This window comes from Hippichthys cyanospilos, chromosome 7 (assembly GCF_059441005.1).
Source record: "Hippichthys cyanospilos isolate Australia breed blue-spotted pipefish chromosome 7, RoL_Hcya_1.0, whole genome shotgun sequence".
NCBI classification, from domain to species: domain Eukaryota; kingdom Metazoa; phylum Chordata; class Actinopteri; order Syngnathiformes; family Syngnathidae; genus Hippichthys; species Hippichthys cyanospilos.
In genome coordinates, this window is record NC_142375.1 from 3,899,126 (window position 1) to 3,926,642 (window position 27,517).

The window sequence follows — 27,517 nt, forward strand, 5'->3', positions numbered from 1 at the left end:
CACTATAGCAAATCTATGTCTCAGACATAAACATAAAAAAACGTGTTGCACAATCTACAATCTGATTGAAGTTAAAAGCGAAACCATCCAACCTTTAACAAAAGAAAGAAAGAAAGAAAGAAAGAAAGAAAGAAAGAAAGAAAGAAAGAAAGAAAGAATTGAAATAAGCATTCATTTTCACAGTTACAGTGATCCCTCATTTATCGGGGGTGACGTTCCAAAAATAGCACGCACAAATGAAATCCGTGAAGTAGTAAGCTTAATTTTTTTTATTATTTTACAATGCAATATACAATCTATTTCAAAGCTCCAAATGTATTTAAAACAATCAGTTGAATATAGTAATACAAGGTTGGAAACATTGTCACTCACATATTTCACAGTCCAAGCTGTGCCGCTCCGCTTTAGTGTCTGTTTCTACTGAAGGCGCAGGAGTCTTTCTCCGAGAGAAGAACATTGTCATGGGTCGTTGTTGGCGCTCTTTGTTTTTCTGAGCCAGAAGTGTTTTATAAACGGATATGCCCGGACATCGAATTAAAGTGAAGCCTCTTATACTATGATAACAATACACTTGAAATTTCAAATTATGACAAAAGAAATCCAGGTAAAAGTCCGATTTCCAAAGCTGTGCATTTCTCCATTGCTCTCTATGTAGGCACACAGACCGGGTGTGTGCGTTTGCTCTCGGCACGCCTACGAGTCACGTGATCGGCTCCCAGAGACCAAGGTGTCAATCAATGTGCTTACGAGCACGTTCTTAAAGTGTGCGCACACAGGCGGTTACAGGAGAGACACAGGAGAGACGAAAGCAAGCTTTTGGATCCTCTTGCCTTTTGTAATAAATTGAGTGAAAATTAAGTGAAAAACCAATACAGTACAGTGTCAATATTTTATTTCGAGACAACAGTAAAGCCCCTGAGCCAATCAGGATTTAAAGCACAATGCACTGTAAAAAATATCCACACTGTAAAAAATCCGCAAAGCCGTGAAAGATAGAGCGAGGGATCACTGTACATCAATTCTCGCATAATGTCTTTCACTTCATCCATCTTTCATCTTTCTTACTTTTGTTCTATCTTCAAGTGTTACACTTGGTTTAAGCTTGATGTGTGAGCTTGCAAAGGTGTCAAATGACGTTATTTCGGCTACCACGCCACTCCGCTCGTTGTCGGCGCGGAACAGATTTTCCACAACGCTTGTCTTCCGTAGTTTCTTTATGATTTACAACATGATGGACTTACTATTGCTTATGGAAGCTCGCCGGTAAAAAAAAGCCTTTATGATTCGTCTGAAAAGGATACCGTAATCTAAATAGTCTAAACAATTCCTGGCGAGCACCACGCTGGGGAGAAATGAGGAGTCTGTTTTAAAACGCTTGGAAGAATTTAGATCGTTTGAATTTACTAGGATTCTCTCCCTCTGTTATAGAGTATTGATGTTTTTATGCTGTAGAGTCCACCCAGAGCATGGGAAAATATCGTCTGACTGCGGGGGGAAAGCCGCTAAGAGTATAAAGTGGTGCAAAACGCGCGCCGGCACATCAAGTATAAAACAAACTAGACTTTTGCTGCAGGCTCGTTTTCGCCATAGTGAATTTCAGTGCAACGCAAATCCAGAAAAAAACATTTCATATTATGCAACAGGTTTTGTTTCCTTGTATGAGGACGTAAGAAAGAGGGAAAGGCTTCAATCCATGGACTCTTTATTTCACATCGGGGTGTATTTTTGCACATGCAAGATTCGAAGTAGAGTTTTACTGTATTCCCAATATTCTGGTGTAGTTAGAGTTATTGACTGCATGTCATACATGCCATTTTCGTTGTCTATTCTATTTTATTCTATTCTCTGTAAAGTCAGTCACCGTTTGTATTCTCTTCATTATAACGACTGATGTTAAACACACACAATTCCACACGACTTGCTTCTGCGTTATCATTTCATTCATTTTATTAACTTCACATTCGATATTACGAAAAACATATTCATGCGATAAATTGATAACCCTTATGAAAAACAGATCGTTGGCAATAAACCGATAACACTATCCAAATTAAATAAATGCATGAACTAATACCGGAACTCACGTCTAAATATGCTGTCCATCAGCATGCTATGGAAACGTGGATTAAATAAGAAAGAAAGTGAATAGAGGTTTTGGGAACATCTACTGCAGATCTGTCTTTAGCTGTTTTGAAAGGCGCACTGATGTATGTGGTGAAATGAGGGTAAGGGTGGACTGTGCTCCGCTGATCATACAGTGGGAGAGGAGATGGGCTTTTCTGCTTGCTTAATGACTTCCAGACCCAGATTTGCATTCCATTGCCATGGGTGGGTGTATGTCAGGCTCTCCCTCTCCATTCCCAACACTTACCTTTTCAATGAGAAACATAGATTTTGAGGCACTCCCCAAAAACATGTATGTGAATAACAAAGTCAAAAGAAGAGGTATGTCATGGATTAAAGGAATTAAATTGTCACTGTGAGAGGACGCATGCTTTTAAGAGAAGATCTTAAAAAGAGGAAGGCAGAGACAGCGCCGGAGACGTGAACATGTGCAAATGATCAAGGTTCGAGGGGCCTGTTAAAAATGATAAGATGCCTTCGAAAAATAAATATTAAGATGACATATATTCTTCCTGTGAATTGGAATCCTTGCTTTTCAAAGCTTTCATTCCTCATATCAAAGTAGTTGATAAACAGCTTTAGTGGGAAAGAATAAAAAAAGACTTGTTTGTATTTGTATTTTGAGTTGAAGTATTACAAAACAACTAACAACACCTATAATTATGCACTGTCAACAAAAAAAGTCTCATGCGCGTGACAAGATAAATTTCGTATGTCTGTCAAATCGATTTATATCGGCCTTTTATTTTTTTCCTTGTCTGGATTGTTTTAGTGGATTAGGATTTTCACACTATTTGAGAGGCAATAGAGGCAAGCACAGAAAGTGGTTGCATTCCACTGCCATGTACAATTAAAAATAATAAACAAGAGAATAAGCATTTTGAAAAGTCGTTATTTCTTACATTTTGAATGGAACAACGCATTGTAATTGAACCCAGATGAAGATACACGTATACAGTGCCTACCTTTTATGCTTGCACATTGTATTAAATGTAACACTTTAATCACAGTTTGATGGAAGAAGCAACGTAAATAGGCAGCAGTTAAGTCGATTAAAAGATGGTCCCAACCACCCGTCCATGGCCACGTACCGGTCTGTGTATCAACTGGTACCGAGCCGCGTGGGCCGGTCCCGAAATAATGTTTCGGAACTGATTTAGTTTGACCGTTCATTCATTTGTGCTGTTTGGCTCAATTTGTTTTTTGGCGCCGCCTCTCGCCGCTGTTGATATTACATTTTGTAGTGAAATTAATAGCTTTTGTAATTCAGTTTTATGAGTGACTTATGTACATTTTTGTACAACAAAATTAGCTTACTTCCTGTAATCATTTGTGTGTTCACTATGCTCAACCATCTATTAAATCTGACATATTTCCTAAAATGTTGTGCTCAATCTTACTATCGGTGCATGTGTAAATTATAGTATTACTAGAAAAGGGCAAGTTAGTGGCATTTACATTCTTCTATGCTATATTTGAAATTGAGTGTACAACTTTCAACCGCGCACAAATTTAAACAAACTTTATTGCCATTGAGTGGCAACTGCTGTCACATCTAATAACCATTTATTTGCATTGTCTCCGAAAGTATACTGAAAGTCATCATTTGCAATAAGCAGGACATGGGAAAATGGAACTATTTTTTTCCGAGATCAAAATGTGGAATGAAAGCGAATCCATTGTTGTTTTAGTCACTGTCTCACCCCCCTCCAACCCAGCGCCACCACAGCACCCCCCTGCAGGCATTTGCAGATCATACGAGATGCATTTGCGGATTAAGGTGACAGGTTGTGTGAAAGACTGACTGGTGGGGCAGACAGTGTGGCCAGCCAACCAGTAAGTGACCTGCTGGATGGTACCGCCGCTTCGTGCACAGTCTGTTTCATGGGAGTGTACACGTTCACGAGCGATCATTTCTTAGCTTTAGGAACAAAACGATCCACCGACACATGAAACCCCGCACCACTGTACGTGCGCTTTCGTTATCAGTGCTACATTTCTCATCCTAGTTTGCAGGCTGCATTTGTTGTTAGTATGTGACAGCACGTTAAGACATTTCTGGAGATCAAGATTTGCAGAAACCTGACTAACCTGTTGAAACTATTTATCATTTCAGTATTGTTTTTTAAACATTGAAGACAAATTTCCTCAAAATATACACAACTCAAAGAAAAAATTAATGTAGATTAATGACCTTTAGTACAGTTATATTCACAACTATCTAGTCCTACCCCTTTGTTTTCTATTAAAAGAAAAAAAAAAAAAAAAAATATATATATATATATATATATATATATATATATATATATATATATGATAATAAAATTGGAAAATCATGTTACCCACTAATTATAGAAAATAAAAGAAATATCTGTTAGTGGTGGAATGAGAATGAGCATGACATTATTGTATGATTATTAATGTTTACATTTGTCATGTCTTTGTAATATTACATTTTTTAACATCTTTTTAAACATCATAAAAGATTCACACTCTTTCATTTGTTTTCATAATTATTCCATAGTTGAACATCTTTTACTGAAACACACATTCGCTTTATATTGGTTCTTGTCTTTGTTTTTATAAATACACCATGGCCTCTTCAGGCGTAATAACTCACCCAAATTGTGAATAGCTTTTAGACAGGCTTTGTCTTGACCCATCTTCCAAAACACACATGTACGTACTCACTAAACACACACGCACGCATAGAGTTACACTTCTATATTTTACAGACATCTCTCATCTCATACTTTTGCAGGCCTTGTTGCTAGGAGATGGGAGTTTGTCTGGTGACAATATCAGAGAAACGTGTCTTACTGTATGTATGTATCTGTGTTCCATCCATCCGTTCATCCATCCATCCATCCATCCATCCATCCATCCATCCATCCATCCATCCATCCATCCATCCATCCATCCATCCTACCCTCACAAGGGTCACAGTCACGCTAGGGAGCCCTGATCTGTTTGCCAACAGCAGATCTGTGTTTCATACTTGGAAAAAGGTTAAAGTTAGAAAGGTTGAGGCTTGCTTCGAAATGTGTGTTTGGCTAATTTAGAGTTAGGGATTTTTTTAAAAATATAAGCACTTAAGGATTTACACACATGTAGATGCACCGCAAAAGTATCGTTTTCAAAATAATGTACAGTATTTTTCAATATTTTATCGTTGAAATCTGCGTGCATTTTGGAGTGTGTGCAATGGACTGTTGTGTATGCGCGCGCACCAGTGTAGAGTATATTACCAACTCTTTTCTCTAAAGTGCTGTAGGATATGTGCATCTCTGCAGAGTATGATGTGTTCATGAGATAGCTCTTCAGGTAAAAGTGTAGCACTATCCTTTCTCATCATTAATTCAAAAGGAAGACTGACTTGTCTATGACTCATCAAAATGTGGTCTCAATATTTCTTTGACTCATTCTGCAAAGTAAAATATGTTAATATCAGCATCCATTCATACATTGTATGTACTGAAGGACAGCTTGTCAATCGGTGGTTTTTCAGCCGTTTCAGGCCTCGGGTAGAGTGCCGCTGTTGCTGCCTCGCTGTTGGATATAAACCGTCTATAGGAGGAATGGGGGAACACAATGAGAACAGCTCCAATTCAATGTCTGTGTAAATTGGACAGGCAGAACAGCAGGCCAGATCATTAGAAGCACAAATGGTGTCATCACACCTTTATTATGGATTACTGGAACACATTTTAAATGATACACTAGGTCAGTATCACACATACGCTGCTACATTTTGAGTAAATAAGAAAAGCAGTGTGATAATGAAGTCAAGTTTAACCCTTTTATTGTTTTGGTGCCATTTTCTGGAGTTTGCAACTTTTTTGTGTTACATCGAAGATAAACCATTGGAAAAAAAAACCTACAGAGCTGAAATTTCTGTCGGAATGTCAAAGGAGGACAAAATTCAAAAGGGCACCAAGATCCAGTGTCTGTTTCACATTGGTGCTCAGAAAATGATACCTTGGAATGTGATTTAAATCAATTGTTGGCCCCATTGACACCCATTATAAATAGCCATTTTCCATATGTTGTCATGCATTTCTAATGATTACTGTATGAATCCCTTCAATGGGCCCTCGACTGTCGGTCAAAAATGAATTTGATGCGTTGAAACGTGCTATTATTCGTGCTATTATTTGAAATATAATAGCCGCCAATGAGTGCTTCTGTGTCCGTGTTTGTCTTGCTAATGCAAAGGTCCATGTCCGTGTTAGTTTTGCATGTGGAAAAGCGGGTCACCTGCCTGAGTCTTGATTTGGACTGAAATGGTTTGAAGTTGGGCCTGCAAGTCTTGAAAGCGGTTCGCAATGTCTGTAAAAGTGTTGCTCGAGAGCATGTCTGCTCCGCTCTTTTTAGTACTTTTAGAAGACGATATTACAGACTGTGTGCATGATGTGACGTGTCAGTCTGCTGACAAAAAGTGCCTAGTGACTGAAGCGTAAGCATCAACTATTCGTCAATTTGTTTGAATATTAATCCTATTGAATGAGGGTGTTTTCAAGCGACCAATAAAAACTTTGTGCACGACTGTAGTCTGCAGGTAAGAGGGCAGGCCTTTAGAAAAACTTGCCTAATGACTGGTGGGCAGGGCTGATAAACATAAATAAATAAATAAATAAATAAATAAATAAATAAATTGCCTAGTGATTTTTGTGTCAGCATCAACTATTATTGGTCCTCTCATTGAAAATGGGGCGACTCGTTGGTGCCGTGAATAGCACTTGCACCTCACAGTTCAAAGAGTTCATGAGTTCAAATCCACCTCGCTCCTGCCTTCCTGTGTAGCGATTGTATGTTCTCCCCGAGTTTGCGTGGTTTCACTCCGGCTTCCTCCCACATTCCAAAAACATGCATGTCAAGTGTATAGGACATACTAAATTGTCCTTAGGTGTGATTGGGTGCATGAACAGTTGTTCGTCTCTGTGTGCCCTACAATTGGCTGGCACCCAGTTCAGGGTGTCCTCTTCCTACTGCCCTAAACCAGCTGGGATAGGCACCAGCAAGCCTGTGAGGTTAAGCGGCTCTAGATAATGGGTGGATGGATGGATGGATTATTGATGGATAAATGAATGATGATTGATGAATGATTGAAAATAAATGTTATTGAATGCAAATGTTTGTAGTGCTTAGAAAAACTTTATTTTAAAATTTTCAAATGTATTTTTCAATTTTATTTTATTTTGGTATTAGCATAATTCTGCTATTATTGTCCATAAAGGCTATGCATTTTTTTTAATATCTAGATTTGTATAGATATGTTTAATGGCAGAAAATATTTTGAGTAGTTGAAAGTAAGAAAAAAAATCATCAGTGCCTTTGTTATGACATCTCAAAAGCAGAGCCATTTGATGGTGATGTGTTGTACTCTAGATATAAACTGCCCTTGTCAAAAACTGGGCATGCATAAACAAATTCTGTTGCTATGACTTATTGACGTATTCAGTGCTCTAATTATGTCATGTAAAAAAAAAAAAAGTTTACTATGTTTTTCACAAGCCCCCAAGGGTTAAGAAAGCATTGTGCAGTTTCAAAAAATGTTATTTTTTTTTTTTATCTTTTCACAATTACAATTGGCTTTAAACAGTTAATCTCAAGAGTGGGATCGGCCAACCCAACGTTGGGCCGTGTGGTCCCCTGCAGCGTCAGCCTATTACTTAGGCAGGTCAGCTCAGAAAAATCACTATGAACACACTGCAGCGACGTTAACTACTACGTACCTTTTGCGCATGTGTTTGATGTAGTGCTCGTCCGTGCCATCTGTGGTGATGATCACTGTTCCTACTGCGTGGTGTACATTTGGTGCAATGCAATGTGTGATGCCTGATGTCACGTCTGTAGCTGTATTTATTCACAAATAAACAGACTGCTTTTATTTTCACTAACGAAGGATCTCCTTATGCTCTTCTGTCCAGGTAGCCTTTATGTCAAACGCCAAAAACAAGATAAGAAAATGTGTATTGTAAAGGTTTTGACTATTGCAACACTTTTTTTCAGGATTCATCACTTAAACTTGGTTCATCCCTGACACATCCGCGAGCTCCACTCGTCAAAATGACATAATTTCGGCAACCACTTCCTTCCGGAATTTATTCTGCGCGGAAAACATGGCGAACAAAATATTGCTTACGGAAGTTCGCCGGAACAATCACCTTTGGAATTTGACTGAAAGACGACCATGACCTAAATATTTCTAAATAACTCCTGGCGAGCATGCACGCTGGGGATAGATGAAGAGTCTGTTAAAAAAAACCTTTGAAGGATTTAGATTATTTGAATCTGCTAGGATTCTCTACCTTTGTTATAGAGTAGTGTTGCTTGTATGCTGTAGACTCAGTTTACTGCCACCTATAGTATGGTAAGAATATCAGCTGACTGCCTGGGAAAGCTGCACCGAGTATAAAGTGCTGCAAAATAAACCTAGCTCGTCTTGCGCGCTATTTCACTAGCTAAGTGAAGGTTGTTCCGACGAAACCGACTCGATTCAACATGATGAATCGTCCCGAACCTCTTTTCAGACGCCCCAATGAACTCCGACGTTCTGACAGTGTTTAACCACACCAAGCTGACAGTATATGACAAGTTCTGACCATCTTAGTGTGTTGACGGCCTCACACTATCGTACTCACAACAGGCCTACAGGTAGTGGGTGTTCATGGAGACAATAAATGTCTCCAGTTGGCCCTACGGTCCCAGGTTTTTTTTTTATAAACAAAAAAAGTCTCTAAAAACTCAAAGTGGACATTTGTCAAATTCTCCGGATCCTTGCTTGCATCCCTCATCCCTCATCATCCCTCTATCTCTTGCCAAAGGCACCGACACCGGTGAAGTTCTTTTTGTTCCTTTTGATTGGACAAAATGAAACAGAACTACTGCCGCTTAGCGACTTTGCGTACATGTAAATAAAGAAACCCACACTATGCGGATTCGTGTATCAGTTTTTTGTTTTTTTTAATAAGCAAAGCTATATGGAAGGAATTTCGTTGCACATGAAGAAGGGGGAATTATCAAGGTTTAGATAGCTCTGGTTACATGTAGCCAAGGCCTCAGAACACTTAGAACACTTGTGCTTGACAAATATAATAAAATGTATTTTGGGAGTATTCAAATTAACATTCATGTCTGGATGGCATATCCAAGATGCAAGCAAAGAGGGTGTATGAAATGTTTCGAGCATCGAGTATAAGAAGCGCTGATGTATTGGGATAAAGGCGCTTCAGCGCTGTCGGATCAAGTGTTCCATGCTTGATGCGGGACAATGTTGAAAAATAAACATTAAAAATTCTTTCGTTTCTTGTAGTTTTTATGACGCTTAACATTTTTCCATACACAGCTCATATAGTCACTGTGTTGTGTTTGTATCAGCAAAAAATAAAAATTGAGATTTGTTGTACAGTCAATGCTGTTATTTATGCAAGCCTTAAAAAGGGTTTCTTGGGTCACATTGAGACCTTGATTAAGCACATCCCCCGATCACCCGGGCTTTCTGTGTGGAGTTTGGATGTTCCCCTCCTTCTTGCATGGGTCTTCTCCAGGCACTCCGCTCTCCTCCCACATTCCACAAGCATGCATGGTAGGTGTAATAGACACTCCGAATTGCCCTTAAGTGTGAGTGTGAATGGCTGTTTGTCTCTGTATGCTCTGTGATAGGCAGACATTCAGTCCATGGTGTCTCCCACCTACTGCCAGCACGGCGTGCTTGTGCCTAACCCAACCGTCTTCAGGCAGTAGGTGGGAGACACCCTTGCCTGGTTCTCAGCCAATCACACAGCATGTCTATCTATCTATCTATCTATCTATCTATCTATCTATCTATCTATCTATCTATCTATCTATCTATCTATCTATCTATCTATCCATCCATCCATCCATCCATCCATCCATCCATCCATCCATCCATCCATCCATCCATCCATCCATCCATCCATCCATCCATCCATATTGTCTAGTCTAGTGTACCAATGTAGTAGTGTAGTCTACTAATGACTTCAAATTTTTACTAGATATTTACTGCTTTGTCAATATAAGTTGCAAAATGATAGCTCGTATTCCACTGTCTTGCAATGGTATAATAAGAGTAGACCATGTCCAGGGGAACACGTGGACCTCTTGTGAGGTCAGCAAATGACACAAACACACACACACACACACACACAGCCACGCTGTCACTGTATTGTGACAGGGATGCAACTTGGAGGTCACTGTCAGCCCTCTGGCAAAAGTTGAGCATTCTCTTAGAACACAATGAGCAAGTATCTTGGACAACGTGCAAGAGTGAGATTGATCGAGCAAGTGAGTGCATGTGTGCGTGTTTCTGTGTATGTGTACACTTACAGGCATGTCTGACCTGGTTTATCAATGTGACAGTATTTTCAGCCGACATTTCTATGACAGGAACTGTTACTTGCAGATCACACAACAATGTGTGAAAGCTTGGTCATGGTGCATACTATGTTCTATTTCCATCAGGGTCATAAATTAATTTTTGGCAGACTGACGTCAAAAGTTATCGTTACAAAAAGTTTTCACTCTTTACAAAATAATAATTTGGAAGTATTCACAAAAGCCAGTCTCAAAAATGATCTTTCCTTATGGCTCATTTGTGCTCTTGTCGTACTTGAAAGGTAGTTGTTGCTCATGTGTCTGCCCACTTATCAGGGAGAATTTTGTTCAATTTCTTACTTTGCTCTAGGCAAAAAAGAAACATGAACTGATCCATGACTAGGGCCGCAGCTATCTAATATTTTGGTATTTGGATAGTCTACTGAAAATTCAAATAATCAAGTACTAAAACACAATTTCACTTCATATTAAATTACTTCATTTCATCTTTAGAAAATCATATTTGCTTTACTTAAAAGGGCCTGTAGCATTGCATTTTAGTTGTCTTGTCGGGATGTAAATGATTTTAGAGCATTTTTGGCCCAAATGAAATTCAATTTCTTATGAAACATGAATTATTTTGGTGGCTATATTTCTAACTCAGAATTAAGACACTTGTCGTCCTAAAATCCTGCCTCTCACTATGCGGCTGCCCCTTATATGATGTCGTCCTAGTACACCGCTGACCGCGACGAGTATATGGGCATGCGTTTATTCTGCATGGGTGGTACAGGAGCAGTACCTAAGTGATATCGATAAATAAGGATCCTATAGTTATCTCTGATCTGGACGGGCTAGTACTGACCGCACAATAATGAGCAGGAATTAGTGATGTAACTTTCATGAATGAACTAAGCGTTTTTGAGCTTCTCTTCACTGTGTAAGATGAGACTTGAGTTTTTGTAAGGAACTGTTCAACCCCAATTTCGACGTTCACATTGCCACACCCCCGCCCACCATTTACCTCTGTACAGTGTGTATTCTGCAAGGAGCGTCATCTTATTAGCAAGATACAGTTGTAAGTGGGATTTTTAGCTGTAAACAGTGAGAATTTAGATGATGGAAGGGGTATGTGCTGAGATTTAAATAGTCAATTTAAGAAGAACGACAAGACTGATTGATTGTGAGGGGTGTGTAAAAAAAAATGATTCACATACGGTAAGAATTGGGATTCTCAATCAATCAATCAAATTTTATTTGTATAGCCCTAAATCACCGAAGTCTCAAAGGGCTTCACAGATGAAAAGAGGTCATATGGAGACCTCCTTCAAAAAAGAAGTCGTACAGAGACATCCTTTCAGTGTAAGGTACACAACAGCATCCCCTGTCAAAGCTCCCAGAAGGGGAAGGAAAAACTCAAAAACCCCAATTAGGGGAAAATCAGAAACCTCCAGAAGGGACCACAGGTGGGAGGAGCCCCCTTCCAGGTCCACAGGTTGAAGTGGATGCTGCATGTACCAAATACAGACATACACATAAATAATATAAATGACAGAAAACATATTGTGCTATATAGTGCAGTGATGTCTTGACAGCAGGCAAAGCCATTGGGCAGGAACCATCCCACATTCCAACCAGGTGGACTGCAGACGCCCCATCTCCTAACCCGCGATGGTCGATCAGCGCAGGGCCCATTGGAGGCGGTCAAGTCAACCCTCACCATCTAGCTAGCCCCCTCTCCCAGCCGGAAGAGGGGGGCAGGAAAAAAAGAAGAAAGCTGCAGACAGGCTCAATTAACTAAATGCTTTTGAATATAAATGTGTTTTAGTCGGGATTTAAAGATTTCTACTGAGGTGGCTGCGCGAACTTCCATAGGTAGGGCATTCCATAGTACTGGCACGCGAATGGAAAATGCCCTTGATCCCGACTTCTTTTTAGCCCGTGGGGTCGATAGCAAACCGACATTTTGTGATCAAAGTTGTCGGGACGGGACATATGGTGATACTAAGTCGACGAGATAGGAAGGAGCTAAACCGTGTAAAATTTTATAAGTAATTAACAGCACCTTAAAATCACATCTCACGTGTATTGGTAGCCAATGCAGGTCAGCTAGAATCGGAGTAATATGATCGAACTTTCTCGTCCTTGTCAATAGTCTCGCTGCTGCATTCTGTACAGACTGCAGGCTTTTAATGTAGGACATGGGAAGTCCAGAAAACAAAACGTTACAATAGTCTAGGCGCGACGTGACAAATGCATGAATTAATGTTTCTGCATCACTAAGAGAAAGAATAGGGCAAATTCTCATTTACCCTTTTAAATCGTCCCCAAATCAACATTAGTTAAGTGAAAAAGAAAACGATTTGCTTCCTGTCGGCTTCTATTCTGTCTTGTTGGCACACAGTACCATGACGTCACCATGCAGCCTGTCCTGGAATGTCAAACCCAGCACAGGACGCACAAATCCAAACAATGGAGGGAATTCAATCTGCCCGTCCTCATTCAATTCAGTCTTGTAAAATTTGCATGATGCATGAAAGCCACGCGGCTTTGATCGTAAATTTAACATTTCACTCTGCTGATAAGGAAAGGATTTTGACTGTCACGGATCTGGTGATTGCATCAGCATTAAAAGTGGCTTGTCCCTATTTCGAGTCCCAATCACGTTGAAGAGATGATAAATATGTTTTCTGCCTTTTTACTAAATAGAATCCATTCAGTAGGAAAGCGGTGACACCAAAACGATCCTTGCCCTCTCACACATGCACATGAATTAAATGAGCTAATCAGGAAGAGCAGAAAGCAAATTGTCCATATTAAACAAAACACAAAACTACAACATGTCCACAAAACAAAATAAAACAAAGCAATATAAAACACAAAACAACGTAGGTAAACTCCAAATTAATTGATGCCCACATATTACCCACATACGGTAATCCCTCGCTACTTAGTACCTCACCCATTTTGCTCTCAGTGCAATGCAGATTTTTTTTTTTCCATGAAAAACAAAAACTATATTACAGAGAGAAGCACTGTGCTCGCGCCTTCGAACACCTCACTTTCAAACTGTCTGGTCCCGCTCCTCTGATCACTGCCATAATCTACTGCCCTCCCAAACAAAACCCCTCCTCCCTGTCTGATTTTGCTGACTATCTCACCCAGTTATCTGCCATCTCACCTTCCTCTCTCCTTCTGGGAGATTTCAACATCCATATCGACACTGACTGTGAATCTGTCACTGACTTTCTGAAACTGCTACTTTGCTTCAACTTCACTCAACACGTCAATTTCCCCACCCACAACCTCTCCAGCTTCAACCTCAATATCTCAGACTACCTGGTAATTATCACGGACATTGTCATCCCCATTTCCACTGCTAAGGATAAACAGGCAATATCTTCAGAAACCTCAAATCCATCCTCCCTTCTGCTCTTTCTACCTCTCTCAAAATATCTGCTTTCATTAACTGACAATCCCTCTGAACTCACCAAATTTAACAACGAAACACTCCACTCGTGTCTTAATCAAGTTGCACCCATCAAAACAAGAACTGTCTTTCACCAACACTGCCCCCGGTATACTCCTGAACTGCACAAAATGAAATCACGGAACCGACAGCTTGAAATACTTCACAAGAAATCCGAGTTAATTGTCCATCTACAAGCCTATACAGACTACCTTTAGCAGTACAAGTATGCTCTCAGTACTGCCCGGTCCACCTTCTACTCTCACCTCATATACTCTGGCTCCACCAAAGCAACCACCAAACCCTAAAGCGCTGTTTTCGACAATAAACAAAACTCCTCAAGCCCAGTGACATTGCGTTCAACTCAATTACCACAGACAAATGCAATTCCTTTCTTTCTTTCTTTCTTTCTTTCTTTCTTTCTTTCTTTCTTTCTTTCTTTCTTTCTTTCTTTCTTTCTTTCTTTCAAACAAAAATCGACACCATTTAAAACAACTTGTCCTCCATCCACTCCTGCCCGCACGGCCTGCACCCTCATTCCCTTACCTGCTCCACCTCTTCTCACCTACCAGTCTCTGTCTGTTCTCTCCCATCTCACCTGGGGAGCTTCTCAAAATCATGTCAGGCATGAAAACCTCTACATGCATCCTGGATCCCATCCCATCTCATCTTATCAATGACTCTCTACGAGCCATCTCCACACTCATCACAGAAATCATCAACATCATCAAAACCCCGGACTCAACCCTGACATCATGTCAAACTACCAGCCCATCTCCAATCTTCGCTTTCTGTCCAAAATACCGGAGCGTACTGTCACCATACAACTCAAAGCCCACCTCTGCTCAAATGACCTGTTTGAACCATTTCAATTTGGATTCCTTTCTCAACACAGCACTGAAACTGCCCTCCTGAAAGTCACCAACGACATCCTCCTCTCTCCAGACTCCGGCCACCTCACGATCCTCATCCTCTGAACCTCACTATTCTCCTCTCCCGCCTTGAGTCCTCCCTCAGTATCACTGGCACTGCACTCTCCTGGCTCAAGTCATACCTCACAGACCAACAACAATTCATCCACATCAACAACTGCACCTCCTCTATTGCTCCTCTGACTCAAAGCGTCCCCCAGGGCTCTGTTCTTGGTCCTTCTCTTTATACTTTACCTGCTCCCCCTTGGCAACATCATTTGTCACCATGGTCTCCATTTCCACTGTTATACTGATTATGTCCAGCTTTATATCTCCACCAACTCCATCTCCCCAGCCATTCACTCCACTCTCTCTCACTGTCTCACTGACATCCAATCCTGGATGCAGACAACCTTCCTCAAATTCAACTGTGACAAATCAGATCTAATCATTATTGGCCCCAAATCCATCACTAAAACTGCAGACAGTTTCCATCTCAACTTGGACAACTCTACACGGACCATCAAATAATAAGAATAAGGACCATCAATCCTTATTCGCAACCTCTGAGTTATCTTTGACAATAACCTCTCCTTTTTACATCATGTAAACCGAATCACCAGAACTACCTTCTTTCGCACCAAGAACCTAGCAGAAACTCCGCACATCACTCTCCTTCTCTGCCACTGAAACCCTCAGTCACACCTTCATCACTTCAAGAATTGACTTCTGCAACAGCATCCTCTAACTCCAAAACTCTAAATAAATTACAGTACATCCAAAACTCTGCTGCACGTCTGCTCCCCCACACCCACACCTGTGATCACATCACTCCCGTTCTCCAGAACCTCCACTGGCTTCCAGTTCCAAAGTGTATTCAGTTCAAAATCCTCCTCCTCACACACAAAGCCCTCCATAACCAGACCCCTTCTACCTCACTGACGTGCTCCATTGCCACAATCCATCCTACTCAATCCTTTCTTCTGATGCAAACCTCACAGCTTTTTAAAATTGCTTTTAATGTTTGACTTAGTCTCTTGTGTTTAATGTGTACTTCGTTTATAGCCGTTTGATGTTCTTTCTTATGTAAAGTGACTTTGAATATCTTGAAAAGCACTTATCAGATAAAATGTATTATTATTATTATTATTATTATTATTATTAAAGCATGTTATTCTTACCTTTATGGTACAGGTAATTTATGCCAGTGAGTAGCTGCGATGTACAACACTATTCTCTGCATTGCACATGTTCTACACACACAGGAACAATTATGTCATTTTTCACCTGCTTTCTTGTGGAATGATCATGCCTATCACAGACTAAAAGCACTTTAGACTGTAACACTTGATGTTTCTTGTGATGGTAAATGAATACAAGAAGATTGTTTATCAACCTTATATGGAACCAACTTCAAAGTAAACCATGACAAAGATTGATGCATAAAGTTCACACTAGTAGATGCTGGACCACGTAGGGCGAGACAAGCTGCCTTGTTCTGTCCTATCTAAAGTATATAGATATCTTTATTTTGGAGTGCATTGCCAAACCAGAGCCACAGTAGAGATTGAATAGCACTGACTTAAGTGCCTGTTGTACTGAAGGCTCCATCATAAAATAGGCACATCCTTTAACAGTAGACTAAAGCCCTACTTATTTTGACCACAGTCTTATTTATATGACTAGACCAGTTCAGTTCGTTTATCGTCATTCCTAAAATATCGGATTCATGCACTTGCTCCAAAGAGAGGTTCAATCCATTTCATTTAGTAACATCCTCTTTATATTACGGACTTTCTGTTTGAATGATAGTTATCAGCATACATCGTCATAGAAAACTGTTAAAACTAGAGAGATCATTTGTAAAAATAGGCAAAATCAAAGAAGCATGGCAGCTGACATGGTGGACACCACAATCTAATCCTCTACTTGTCACTCGAAATTTGTCACATCCACATGTGAGGGTGCTTCAATGAAAATCAGCACCTCAAAATCTGACAAAATGGCCCTCAATCAGAAAAGAGTGGACTGCCCTCTCTAGGTCTGGAATAAAGTCCTCCCCCAAGTAGAGTCGTTCACATATCTTGGGGTCTTGTTCATGATCGAGGGCCGGACAGAACACAAGGTTCCTGATACAAGAAGAATGGTTTTCAGACTAGATCGTTTTGGAACTGGCAAAGGCTCCTCCTCTTGCAGTTTCTGTCGACCTCATGAACCGTTTCAATACAGATGCTGCAAGTTAGTCCACCAAACTAGTACACTAGTAGAATGTGTTTGGAGTGATAATGTAAAACATTTTGATGACTTACTTTAGCTTCATAAAGATTGTTGATCATTGCTGGGACCTCATTGTTGTGGGGTCCACAGTCCTGATTTCATGAATTGAAATACATACTGTAAATGTACGGAATCTTGCTCAACACATTCATTTTACAGTCGGCAACAGACCTTAAGTAAAAAGCAATGCTTAGAATTAAGTTTTAAGAGATGTTTGTTTTGATTTACTTTTTGAGGGAATTTTTTGCCTGTCCATACCTCAGAGCAAAGCATTCTGAGATGCATGTCTGTTCCTGTGTGGCAAGAGGTAGCAGCACTTGCAAGCGACCTACAAGGAACCAATTGGCCCATGTCATGTCTACAAATGCACAAATGCTGCTTGCTCCGCAGTTTACATCCTTGTACCTCCCACTAGAATTTTCATCGAGGAATGAGGAGATTTAACAAAGGAGAGAGAAGTGAGACAATAGAATTGTTTTGGGGAAATGAGACGATCCTTCCTCAATGTTGTCACTTTTGACAAAGACCTCTGTTTTTCACAGTTACGTGTCAACAATAAGTGTTGCCTTCCTTTGGCAACACTTATTGACACATGTAACTGTTAAATACACAGTTTGCATTTATCATTTATTTCAAGTGGGATTAAAATAAAGCCCAGTAATAAAATATTTCTTAATTTTGCAAATACAAATATGAGCGTAACGGTCCGTCCCAAGCACCTCCATGCCCAACACACACAGTGCATATCTGGAAATGCATCCTGCTGAATGCATTTAATGAAAACTATGAAGAACCATGAAACAGTTTTGATCATGTGGCAAAGTTATGCATTTGAGAAATAGAAGTGTAATTAAAAAACTTCAGTGTAACTATGTTCTACTCTTTTTTTTTTTTTTTTTATGATGAAGTACTTCAGAGATGCTCAGTGAAACTCCAATACTCAAACTTTATTAAAGCAAATATGTACTGAATATGTTCCTCAATTCATACTAGCCAGTGGTAGCGCTTCAATGCCTGATCCTGAAGACAATGGAGTTGGCAGTGAGGAAATAACTTAGGGTTGCAGTTGCCAGGAACGTTGCAACCAAGAGACATGAGATCAGCCCACCTCTGTGGGCAAAGTGGTGCCTGTGCAAAGCACTCTGATTGGCTGTTAGCCAGGAAATTCAAACACATATTTCTTTCTCATGTTTCCAGAGCAACCATCCAATCACAACAGTTCTACTCTGCTTCCTGTGGCACCCCCATATCATCAGCAGTCCTCCATAACAGCGCTCAACCAGTCACTGGGCTCCACACATTACCCTGGTCAATCGCTGACTTCGACACAACAACTAACTCCTCCTACTCGAAGCTCGGCCCCTGTGGCCGGCCAATCGCTTGCCGAGCTGCAGACCAGACCCCCAGAGAGCGTCCCGCTGCAAGACAGCTGGGTGCTGGGTAGCAATGTGCCTCTGGAAACAAGGTAAATAACATTTGGTTTATGCAACTGAAAAGCTATGCAATGTCGACAAAGTTTTATGTCTTCACACGTGTCATTTTATATAAAATTACATTAAGTGAATCGTGGTTTGTTCTCTTTTCTGTTTGTAGTGAACACCATATATTAAATAAAAGATCTATTCAACACCATTCTTACTACAAACAGTTTTTAAGGACCGTAATGAGGTGCACAGAATTTAAAAAAAACAAAACAAAAACACTAACAGCAGGGCAGAATGGTGGCAGACTGGTTAGAACTGACTCACTGTGCAGATGTCACATGTTCGCTTCTGGCGAAGCTATGTCAACAACCCCATTTTAGCTTTAGCTTCTGACTCCCTGCTTTGTGGAGTTTGCATGTTCTTCCCATGCCTGTATGGGTTTTCTTCAAGTACTCCAGTTTCCTTCCACATTTCAAAAACATGTATGGTAGGTATATTGAACACTCAAATGTGTCCTTGACTTGTTGCAGACATCACTGACATCACTTGATGAATTTGACATAGTAGCCGTGCCACCGTGGTGTGTGTGTGTATACAAGCGGGTCATTCTCATACAAATCCTCCTTAGAAAAGTTACAGATGCAAGAGTAGTGTTTGCAACTTCATATCGATTTTCAGGCTGGTGATATATTCGCATGGAATTAGCTTAGTTTATCTAGCATAGCTTATCATAATAAAAAAAATTTAGGTTTTAGTCTAGTCTGAGTTGTCTGTCAGTGCCAAATCATTGCACCTCAAAAAATCAACGGTCATCCAGGTAACTACATCTTTGAGCGGCATATTCAATTTTAGTGAGTCTTGTGTCAGGTTGAGTACATACTGAAAGCCCTGGTTTTCTGGCTGTGGTTTCTCAGTCTGAACACTAGGGACCTTGTGTTAAAGCAGGGCATACTGTAGATAAGATATGCAAAAAATAAAAGATATGATAGGCAACATTTAAAGGACAGGGAATACCGTAATTTTTGCTGGCATGCAGCTGTTTTGATGCATTGGATGCTGCCGAAATTGAACAGAGAGGACAGCGAGGTCCAGGTCTGTTGCCTGATTTATGCCATGGGTAGTGAAGTGAAAAATATATTCAATTCCTTTAAGTTTGATGACGATGGACACAAAAGGGAATATGACATAATGTTCAAGAAGTTCTATGATTACTTCATTGCAAGGCAGAACTTAGTACACGGAACATATGGGGTCAGAATTGTAGCAAAAGTCACTAATACGCAACAAAAATCCGCAAATGTGCCACGGAAGTCACAAATGCATAACGAGAGTCACAAATGCGCAACAAAAATCCACAAATTCGCCCCTGAAGTTACAGATGTGAATAGAGAATCCACAAATTCGTGATGAGAGTCACAAATGTGGATGCTGATTTGTAAGGTGAATGCATACATACAGGTAGATCTGTAATTAGGGTGATCTGTAAACACTTGCCCCCCTGGGTTGGCTGTATGTTACTTTTGCTACAGTCCGGAGTCACAAAATGCGTAACTCGAGAATTGTGTGTTGCTCCATAGCAACTCATTCAGACCACCAGGGATGCTGCTAGTACAACTAAAAGTTGGCCGCATTAGCAGCAGTCTTTTTCACTGGAAATCAAACGTGTTTGTTTGGTTTTGTTTTTTCGAGAAAAAAAAAAAACAAGCAAACATGGACACATCTTCTATTGACCCATGCGTAAGCACCATTCATTTAATACTCTTTAAATTGGAAACTATGTCAGAATAAAATGGAAATTACAAGGAAATGAGGCTGTGTGTCAAAATTAAGTTCATGGTCAGTGTAACCAGAAGCTACCTTTGTCACCCATTGTCAATAATTGCAGCTTTTTAACATTTTATGTGTATGACTCCTTTGTGAGTATGTGTGCACCCACAGACTGTTTGTGTTTTGCCTTAAATTGTCTCCCATAAATTTTTTCATCAGTTATGTTATTGTGCTAACATTTTCTTGTAATTTTCATTTTCTTCTTATATGGTTTACAATTTCAAGCGTAGTAAATACATGTTACTTACCAATGGGTCGATATAAGATGGTTCTATGTTTGTTTTTTATTTAAAATACAAAAAACAAACAAACATGTTGGTTTATGGCGCAACACACCTTTAGTGAGCATGTGTTCACTGCCCTGTAGAACAAATAAAAACAATGTGTTCTTTCAAATTACACATTTATGACTCCTGTGCAGCAGGTCTGCAACAAGTCAAGTTTGTTTGTATAGCCCTGAATCACCGCTGTCTCAAAGGCAAAAGGTAGGCATAGATCTGTGCCTTCACAGGTGAAAAAGAAGTCGTACAGAACATCAACACATTTGACACGTAGTCCACATTCAAGTAATGAACACGCTGTACAGGTAGCAAAAGCTATTTTAAAACAGGAAGTAGAGAGGACGGCCTTCTCTACTTTGATGACATACGAGCTATCCCATCATAGTCCAAGGAAATTAGTTCTGCTGAGCTGTTGATGGGCCGGAGAATTACAACACCCTTCACGCCTTGTCCAAGAACTTAGATCAAAGATGGCAGTATAAAAGTTCAACAAAGGGACGCAGCTGCTAAGCAAAAGCAAGCTTACTTCTACAATCGCAGGGATGGGTTGCGAAATCCTTCACAGCTGAGTTCAGCGACAAGTTTCTTCAGAAACATGATAATGAAATACTATGGACAACACCAGGTACGGTTGTAGAGCAGGTTCTACGCTGTGATCATACTTTGTGGAGTCTACCCAATGAGGACGGTATAGACGTCATAGACATCATCCACCATCCATCCTCATGAGCTGTTGGGTCGATAGAAGAATTAGTTACGGTACTTTCATTTTTTTGTGTTCGCTTCTTCTCATTAGGGTCGCCAATCCCAGGTGTCTATGGGCAATAGGCGGGGGAAACCTCTGAACTGTTTGCCAGCCAAATGGAAGGCACACAGACACAAACAACCATTCACACACCCAATCACACCTAAGGACAATCTAGTGTCCATTTCACCAGCTATACATGTTTTTTGGAATGTGGGAGGAAGCCGGAGCACCCGGAGGGAACTCACGTGGGCTCAGGGGGAACATGCAAACTCCAGACAGGAAGGCTGGAGCGAGGTGGATTTGAAATCGGGTCCCTGATCTGTAAGCCCTTGCTTCCTAAATGATCTGCAATTTTCAAGTCGGTGTGTTTTATGATGCAATTCTTATCAAAGTCCTTGTTCATGGACGAAACAGCCAATGATTTGCTGGCTTTTAATTTGTTTGAGTGAGTTTTTGCTCATTTTGACTGCATTTGGCAGCTTTGATGAATGGATCATTACACTTCTTTGCACATAAAGTTGCTAAAATATTAAAGAAGGTGAGGAATAGCCATGATTTTCCTCTTTATACTGAGAGCCATGTGACAGCCACCTCTCCTGCCGTCCGTACGGGTGTTTTCTACCATTGGGCCAGTACTGTGAGAAGTGTCGAGAAATAGGCCAGAGAGATAGCCATCTTCCTTGGCACCTTGAATCTTATATAACATGTCCCATTGTTCGCGCAGCATACCATTTTTTTTTTTTTTTTTTAAGGAAAACTCTAATCATTCAAACAACGACTTTTCAATTATTTCGGGCGCAGCGTAGCATTCATTTAGTCCCCCCCCCCCCCCCCCCCCCCCCCATGTTTTACACAAAGCTAAAATGGGGTTGTTGACATACACCGATATGCATTTCACTTATTCGCTTGACTCCTTCCCTAACCATTTCGTCATGAGGCCTGATTGTTGGACAGCACTGTTGGATCTCAGCTGATGGACCTGTAAATGAAGAGTACCGTGCGCTGTAATTCTCTGGTCTATTGTCAAATTCATCAAGGCCCGAAATGATAAGCTTCAGTCATGCCATATACTGAGAAAATTGCTCTGAACGTGAAACGCTGATTGGGGTGGCACCATAAGGCGTAAGTGGTGACCTGAATGGATTGAGAGGGTAGTTCGGCTTTTCTTATTTGGGATTTATTTCACTTCTTTGTTGCTTGAGTATATTATGATTAGCTATGACAGCAAGACTGTCCTTATTAAGCTTTGATTGAGAGTCAATCGGTGGAAGCTCCAAACTGTCTTCATCGTAGGGATGCCATGTCATTAATCTGTTGGGTGAGCTTTCTCATGGGCGTGGAACGGTTGGTAACTGTAGGGCACGGAGTCTGTTCATTGTCTGTTGGGATCTTTGGTTGTATATGATGCTCTTACCTTAGTTGCCTTCGCTTTAGCTCAAACATGGATGACACTTACTGCAGATGAGTGGCCGGTCTTGGAACTGCGAATAGACATGTTACTGGATGCCAATTTGAATTTGAACCATAGAATGAGGCCTTTTTATAGTGATTTCAACAAGCATGTTGGTAACACCAAGATAAACCACAAATGAAGACCCTGGCATTCGTTTGCAGTTTTTTATCTGTCTTCATAAGTGAAAACTGGAAATACATAATTATAAAGTCAGTCAGTCTATACAGCACAGTACCATTACAAACGTGAAATGTGTTGATTTTGCTACAAAAACAATTAGATGAATAAATGCTTTAATAGCCATACTCTAATACAACCTATGGTCAAATGAAACTGGCTTTTCCGTCTGATAGCGTCCGTCTTATATTTGTGGCCTCCATTGCAACACTACATGCATCTGCAAGAAAGGTAATGTTTTGAAAGGGGTGGTGCAAACATGGTTCTGGTGGAGTTTAGAGGCATATGTTTTCAGTTAACTTTTTTTAAAGTTGGATTGGTCAACTCTTTTCCCCAGCCCAAGAAAAAATCTAGGATTTCTCAGATTACTTTTAAAACATCTAAAAAACACAGTTTAAAGAGGTAGCAACCATACATACATACACCCAGAAATAACTAGCTGACTGCTAGATCTTAGTCTTACTGAAAAGATTACTGTAAAAAATTGAATTCACATACTTGTGGTTTGAATGTAATCTGATGGCCGCAACAATTGGATGTTAACACCTACAGGCTGATCCTTCAATGAGATTGATGACTTTTAGACCGCACAGAACATACTGCAAACACTCAGCGCATTGTTAGGTGTATTGCCTCTGTTATGGGTGTTCTTCATTATGCTTCAGACCATTTAGTGTGATCGCCCAACATTTTTGTCCTCTTATCTCTCTTCAAATCTTGCTTAGAGGCAGGTATTATTTACAAGGTCCTTGTTGTAACCTGCTTATTTTGTTATTATTTTGTGACACTGCCTCCTTAGAGAGATTATGATTTCAATTCCAAACTTTCATCTGAAGCACTGTCATTAATGAGACACTATGACCGATGCATGCTTTTTGTAGTAATTTTCATCACTATGGTTTCCATTTAATTGCTCCCGTGAATGCCAATAATGGAAATCTCTTATTTCAGTTATACATTTTAATTAACAGTTGTTTTAATCAATTATTTAATCAAACATCTTAAAATTAAATCAAAAATCAATTAAATCAGTTTTTGTGTTAATACAAATCTATAGCCCATCTTACAGCCACAACTCTGATCTTCTGCCTCAACAATGGAGGAACATGGTCCACTCAGACTCAATGTCCACCACCTCCCCCGGAACGTGAGAGAAATTCTGCCTGAGGACATGGTAGTTGAAACCCCTTCTGACAGGGGATTCTGTAGACCCTTACGATACGTTTGGGTCTGCCAGGTCTGACCGGCACCCTCCCGGCCATCGGAGCCAACACACCACCATGCGGTGGTCAGTTGATAGCTCTGCTCCTCACTTCATCCGAGTGTTCAAAACATGCGGCCGCAAATTCGATGATACAACCACAATGTCGACCATTCAACTGCGGCCCAGGGTGTCCTAGTGCCAAGTGCACTTATGGACACCCTTATGTTTGAACATGGTGTTCGTTACGGACGGTCCAAAATTTTAGTGCATGATATTGTTTATGCATGCATTACGAGGCAGACAAGTTTGTGAGGAATTTGTTGAGAATCTGGATGGCTTGTGGCTTGATAGCAGCATTTCAAACAGATCATTTTGTGGGTGTGTCTTGTCTTTAATGGTGTTGCATGTTCTCCTTAGAACCCTGGTGTGATAAATGTCCTGTAGTGAGGGTAAGGCTGCTCCACAGATGCGCTGTGAGGACTTGATCACATGCTGGAGAGTCTTCCTGTCTTGTGCCGTGCAGTTGCCGTACCAGACTGTGATGGAGGTGGAGAGGACACGGGATTGTGTACCTGTAGAAGTTGTCAAGAGTCTTTGCTGGCAAATTTCTTCAGTCTCCACAGAGGCTAGTGCAAGGGACAGGTTCAAGATGTCTGCAAACCAATCAGCTAGCTCTGATTAGCAAACCCTGAGTGCGCGGGCCTTGTCTGGGCCTTGTATCTTGTATTTTTCCACCATATTTTATTTTTGTAGCTGTTTTGTCTCAGGTTTTTTTTTTTTTTTTGCATTTGTTTTGTGTTGTAAGTTTGCTTTTATTCAGACATGTTGATGATTGGCTTTGTTTTTTAGTGTTGTGTTTTGCATTGGGGGCTTTGTTTGTTTGTTTTTTACCGGGCATTTGTATGTCTTTTTCTTTTTTTTTGCCACCCTGTCAAACCGCCACTGACGCAATCCATATGTTGAAATACCACAAAAACAAGGACTGAGTTTCCATTTGTCAAATGGTATGGCTTATCCCCATACTCTGTGAGAGACTTGTAACTTTCAGTTGATCCCACCCCTATTCCTTCCTGTGCCTGTTATAATGGAATATTAGCAAAGGAGATTTTGGAGGTGTTTCTAGCTTTCATTATAATGTGACATTTTTTTCTTCCTTTTTCATCCCCTAGGCACTTTCTTTTCAAGACAGGTACAGGTACCACCCCCCTTTTCTCCACAGCAAGACCTGGCTACACTATGGCAACAGGCTCAGTGTACTCTCCTCCTACGAGACCTTTGCCAAGAAACACCTTGGCTCGCTCTGCCTTCAAGTTTAAAAAATCCTCCAAGTATTGCTCATGGAGGTAAGTTCACATTTAGTGATCTAAAGCAGTATTTCCCAACCAGGGTTAAGTGTACTTCAAGGGTAAGGGGAGGCAACTCTGGTACCCGAGGGCCACTATCCTGCATGCTTTCAATATTTTATTTCCTTTACTCTGATTGTTTTTTTTTCTTCCTTTGGATGTGTTCGAAAAATGTCTAAAATCTGGAGAAGATAGCATAACGTGTTCCAAGTTATTGCAGCTTTTATTGTCACTATAAATAATCAGGTTTTGCAATGCTGAATAGGCAGCGCTCTTTAAAGAAAAGTTACTTTATACAGCATAATTTGTGACCGAAGTCTTGAAGTATTTCTGACAATTTTTGTTGTTGTATTTGTTGGGTGGGCTTGGCACTGTACACAAAAATGCGAAGATACGTATTTTGTTGCCACTAGGTGGCACTTTATGTCTCATTGAATATTACCAAATCTGTGTCTTTGGACTATGTTCTGACGCAACTTAAGTCATTCTACAGTCTCAGTACATTGAGACATATATGTGACATTTTTTTGTGCACTACACGGATAACGAAATGCAGCGTTCCATCATTTTTTGCAGTTAATGGGGACCTAAACCCCCCTGCATAAAGTGAAATCCAAAAGTAGGACCTCCCCTCCATGAATTTTTATGACTTTTTTAAATGTGAGAAGTATTTTTACTGAACATATTTGAGAGTATGATCACAGTATGCATATTTACTTAAATCTTTAAATATTAAACCTTATACAGTAAATTTACTGTTATCCCTTCCCATTTCCGTCCCTTGGCCGTAGTCAGGGAACAGAGAGGGCTGGAGTTGCCCTTGGGGTAACGGCCCTCGGACGTCGTCCTCGAGTGGAGCCCATAGCTAACCAAACATAATAGCAAAGAAACAGAGTACACACTCAAAAATCCAATTTATTACAAAAGATTATTGGTGCTTTCTTTCATCCTCACTGCTATCCGTCTTCACTCGGAGAATGCTGTCGTCAACAGTCCACAGCTTGAACACAACTAGCCAGCCAATATGTCAATCAGCTCATGGCCGACAAGACGTGAATGGCTCCCGGTGCTACGTCGACCAATGAGGGCAGGCGTTGTAATCCAATATTGCCCAGGAGTTGTAATCCAACAATTTTCGCAGCGCTAAGCAACTGAGGCTGCCTCCCTCAAAAAGCTGTATGGGGTGCTACTGAACTATTTTGTAAAAACATGCACGATGATAAGGTTTTGATGATTTTGGCAGGACTTTTGTGCATGCAAAGCTTTACTTTTCATGCATGTTAAGACTGTTCGAAAGGCCCAGTTCTTTCTTGAACATCACATCACAAATGCATATTTATAGTCATGCATAAAATTATTTCAGCCACTTGAGTAACAGATTCAGTCAATAGCATGAAATCCTACAAACAAATTTCTCATTAACATGTGTAAAATTACCTTGAGAAGCCAAAATCTCAAACCAAAACATTTGCAAAACTCATCCATTGTTATGTGTTCCCTTTTAGGTGCACAGCCCTTACTGCAGTAGGGCTGTCCGTACTGCTCTCTATCCTACTCTGTTACTGCATTGGTAAGACCTTATCTGCACTTAAAACATGCTAAAGTGGGGAGTTGATCACATTCAAAATCATTTTCGCCGTTCCTTACTTTGCCTTGGTATCCATTATTTTACTTCTGAGTTATGCATCTACATTGTTCCTTATTCATTGCGGCTGTAGCTTGCACTTTGTTTTCTTGGTATCAGCCAAGCACATAAATTGAATGTCACTCTTTTCTTTTCTCTGGGACTTATCTTCTGTGACTGAATTACTCATGTTTTGGATATGTGGGTTCAGGTTTTTGGGGTTCAAAGTCTCTTTATTGGTTTTATCATGAAAGCTGTTATAAGCAAAAGCTTCATAACAAACAAGCATGTACAAGACCAAATTACATACCCTATCCC

General features: G+C 40.3%; 1 protein-coding gene across 1 annotated transcript in view; it reads left to right on the forward strand.

The window, feature by feature from the left end:
* LOC148420726 (teneurin-3-like) overlaps nt 1–27,517 on the forward strand; it is a 114,682-nt gene that overhangs the window by 7,057 nt on the left and 80,108 nt on the right. Inside the window, exons 2-4 of the mRNA XM_088418626.1 lie at nt 18,316–18,583; nt 25,402–25,575; nt 27,081–27,145. Coding sequence (XP_088274752.1) covers nt 18,316–18,583; nt 25,402–25,575; nt 27,081–27,145 — 507 coding nt within the window. The remainder of the gene's footprint in view (nt 1–18,315; nt 18,584–25,401; nt 25,576–27,080; nt 27,146–27,517) is intronic.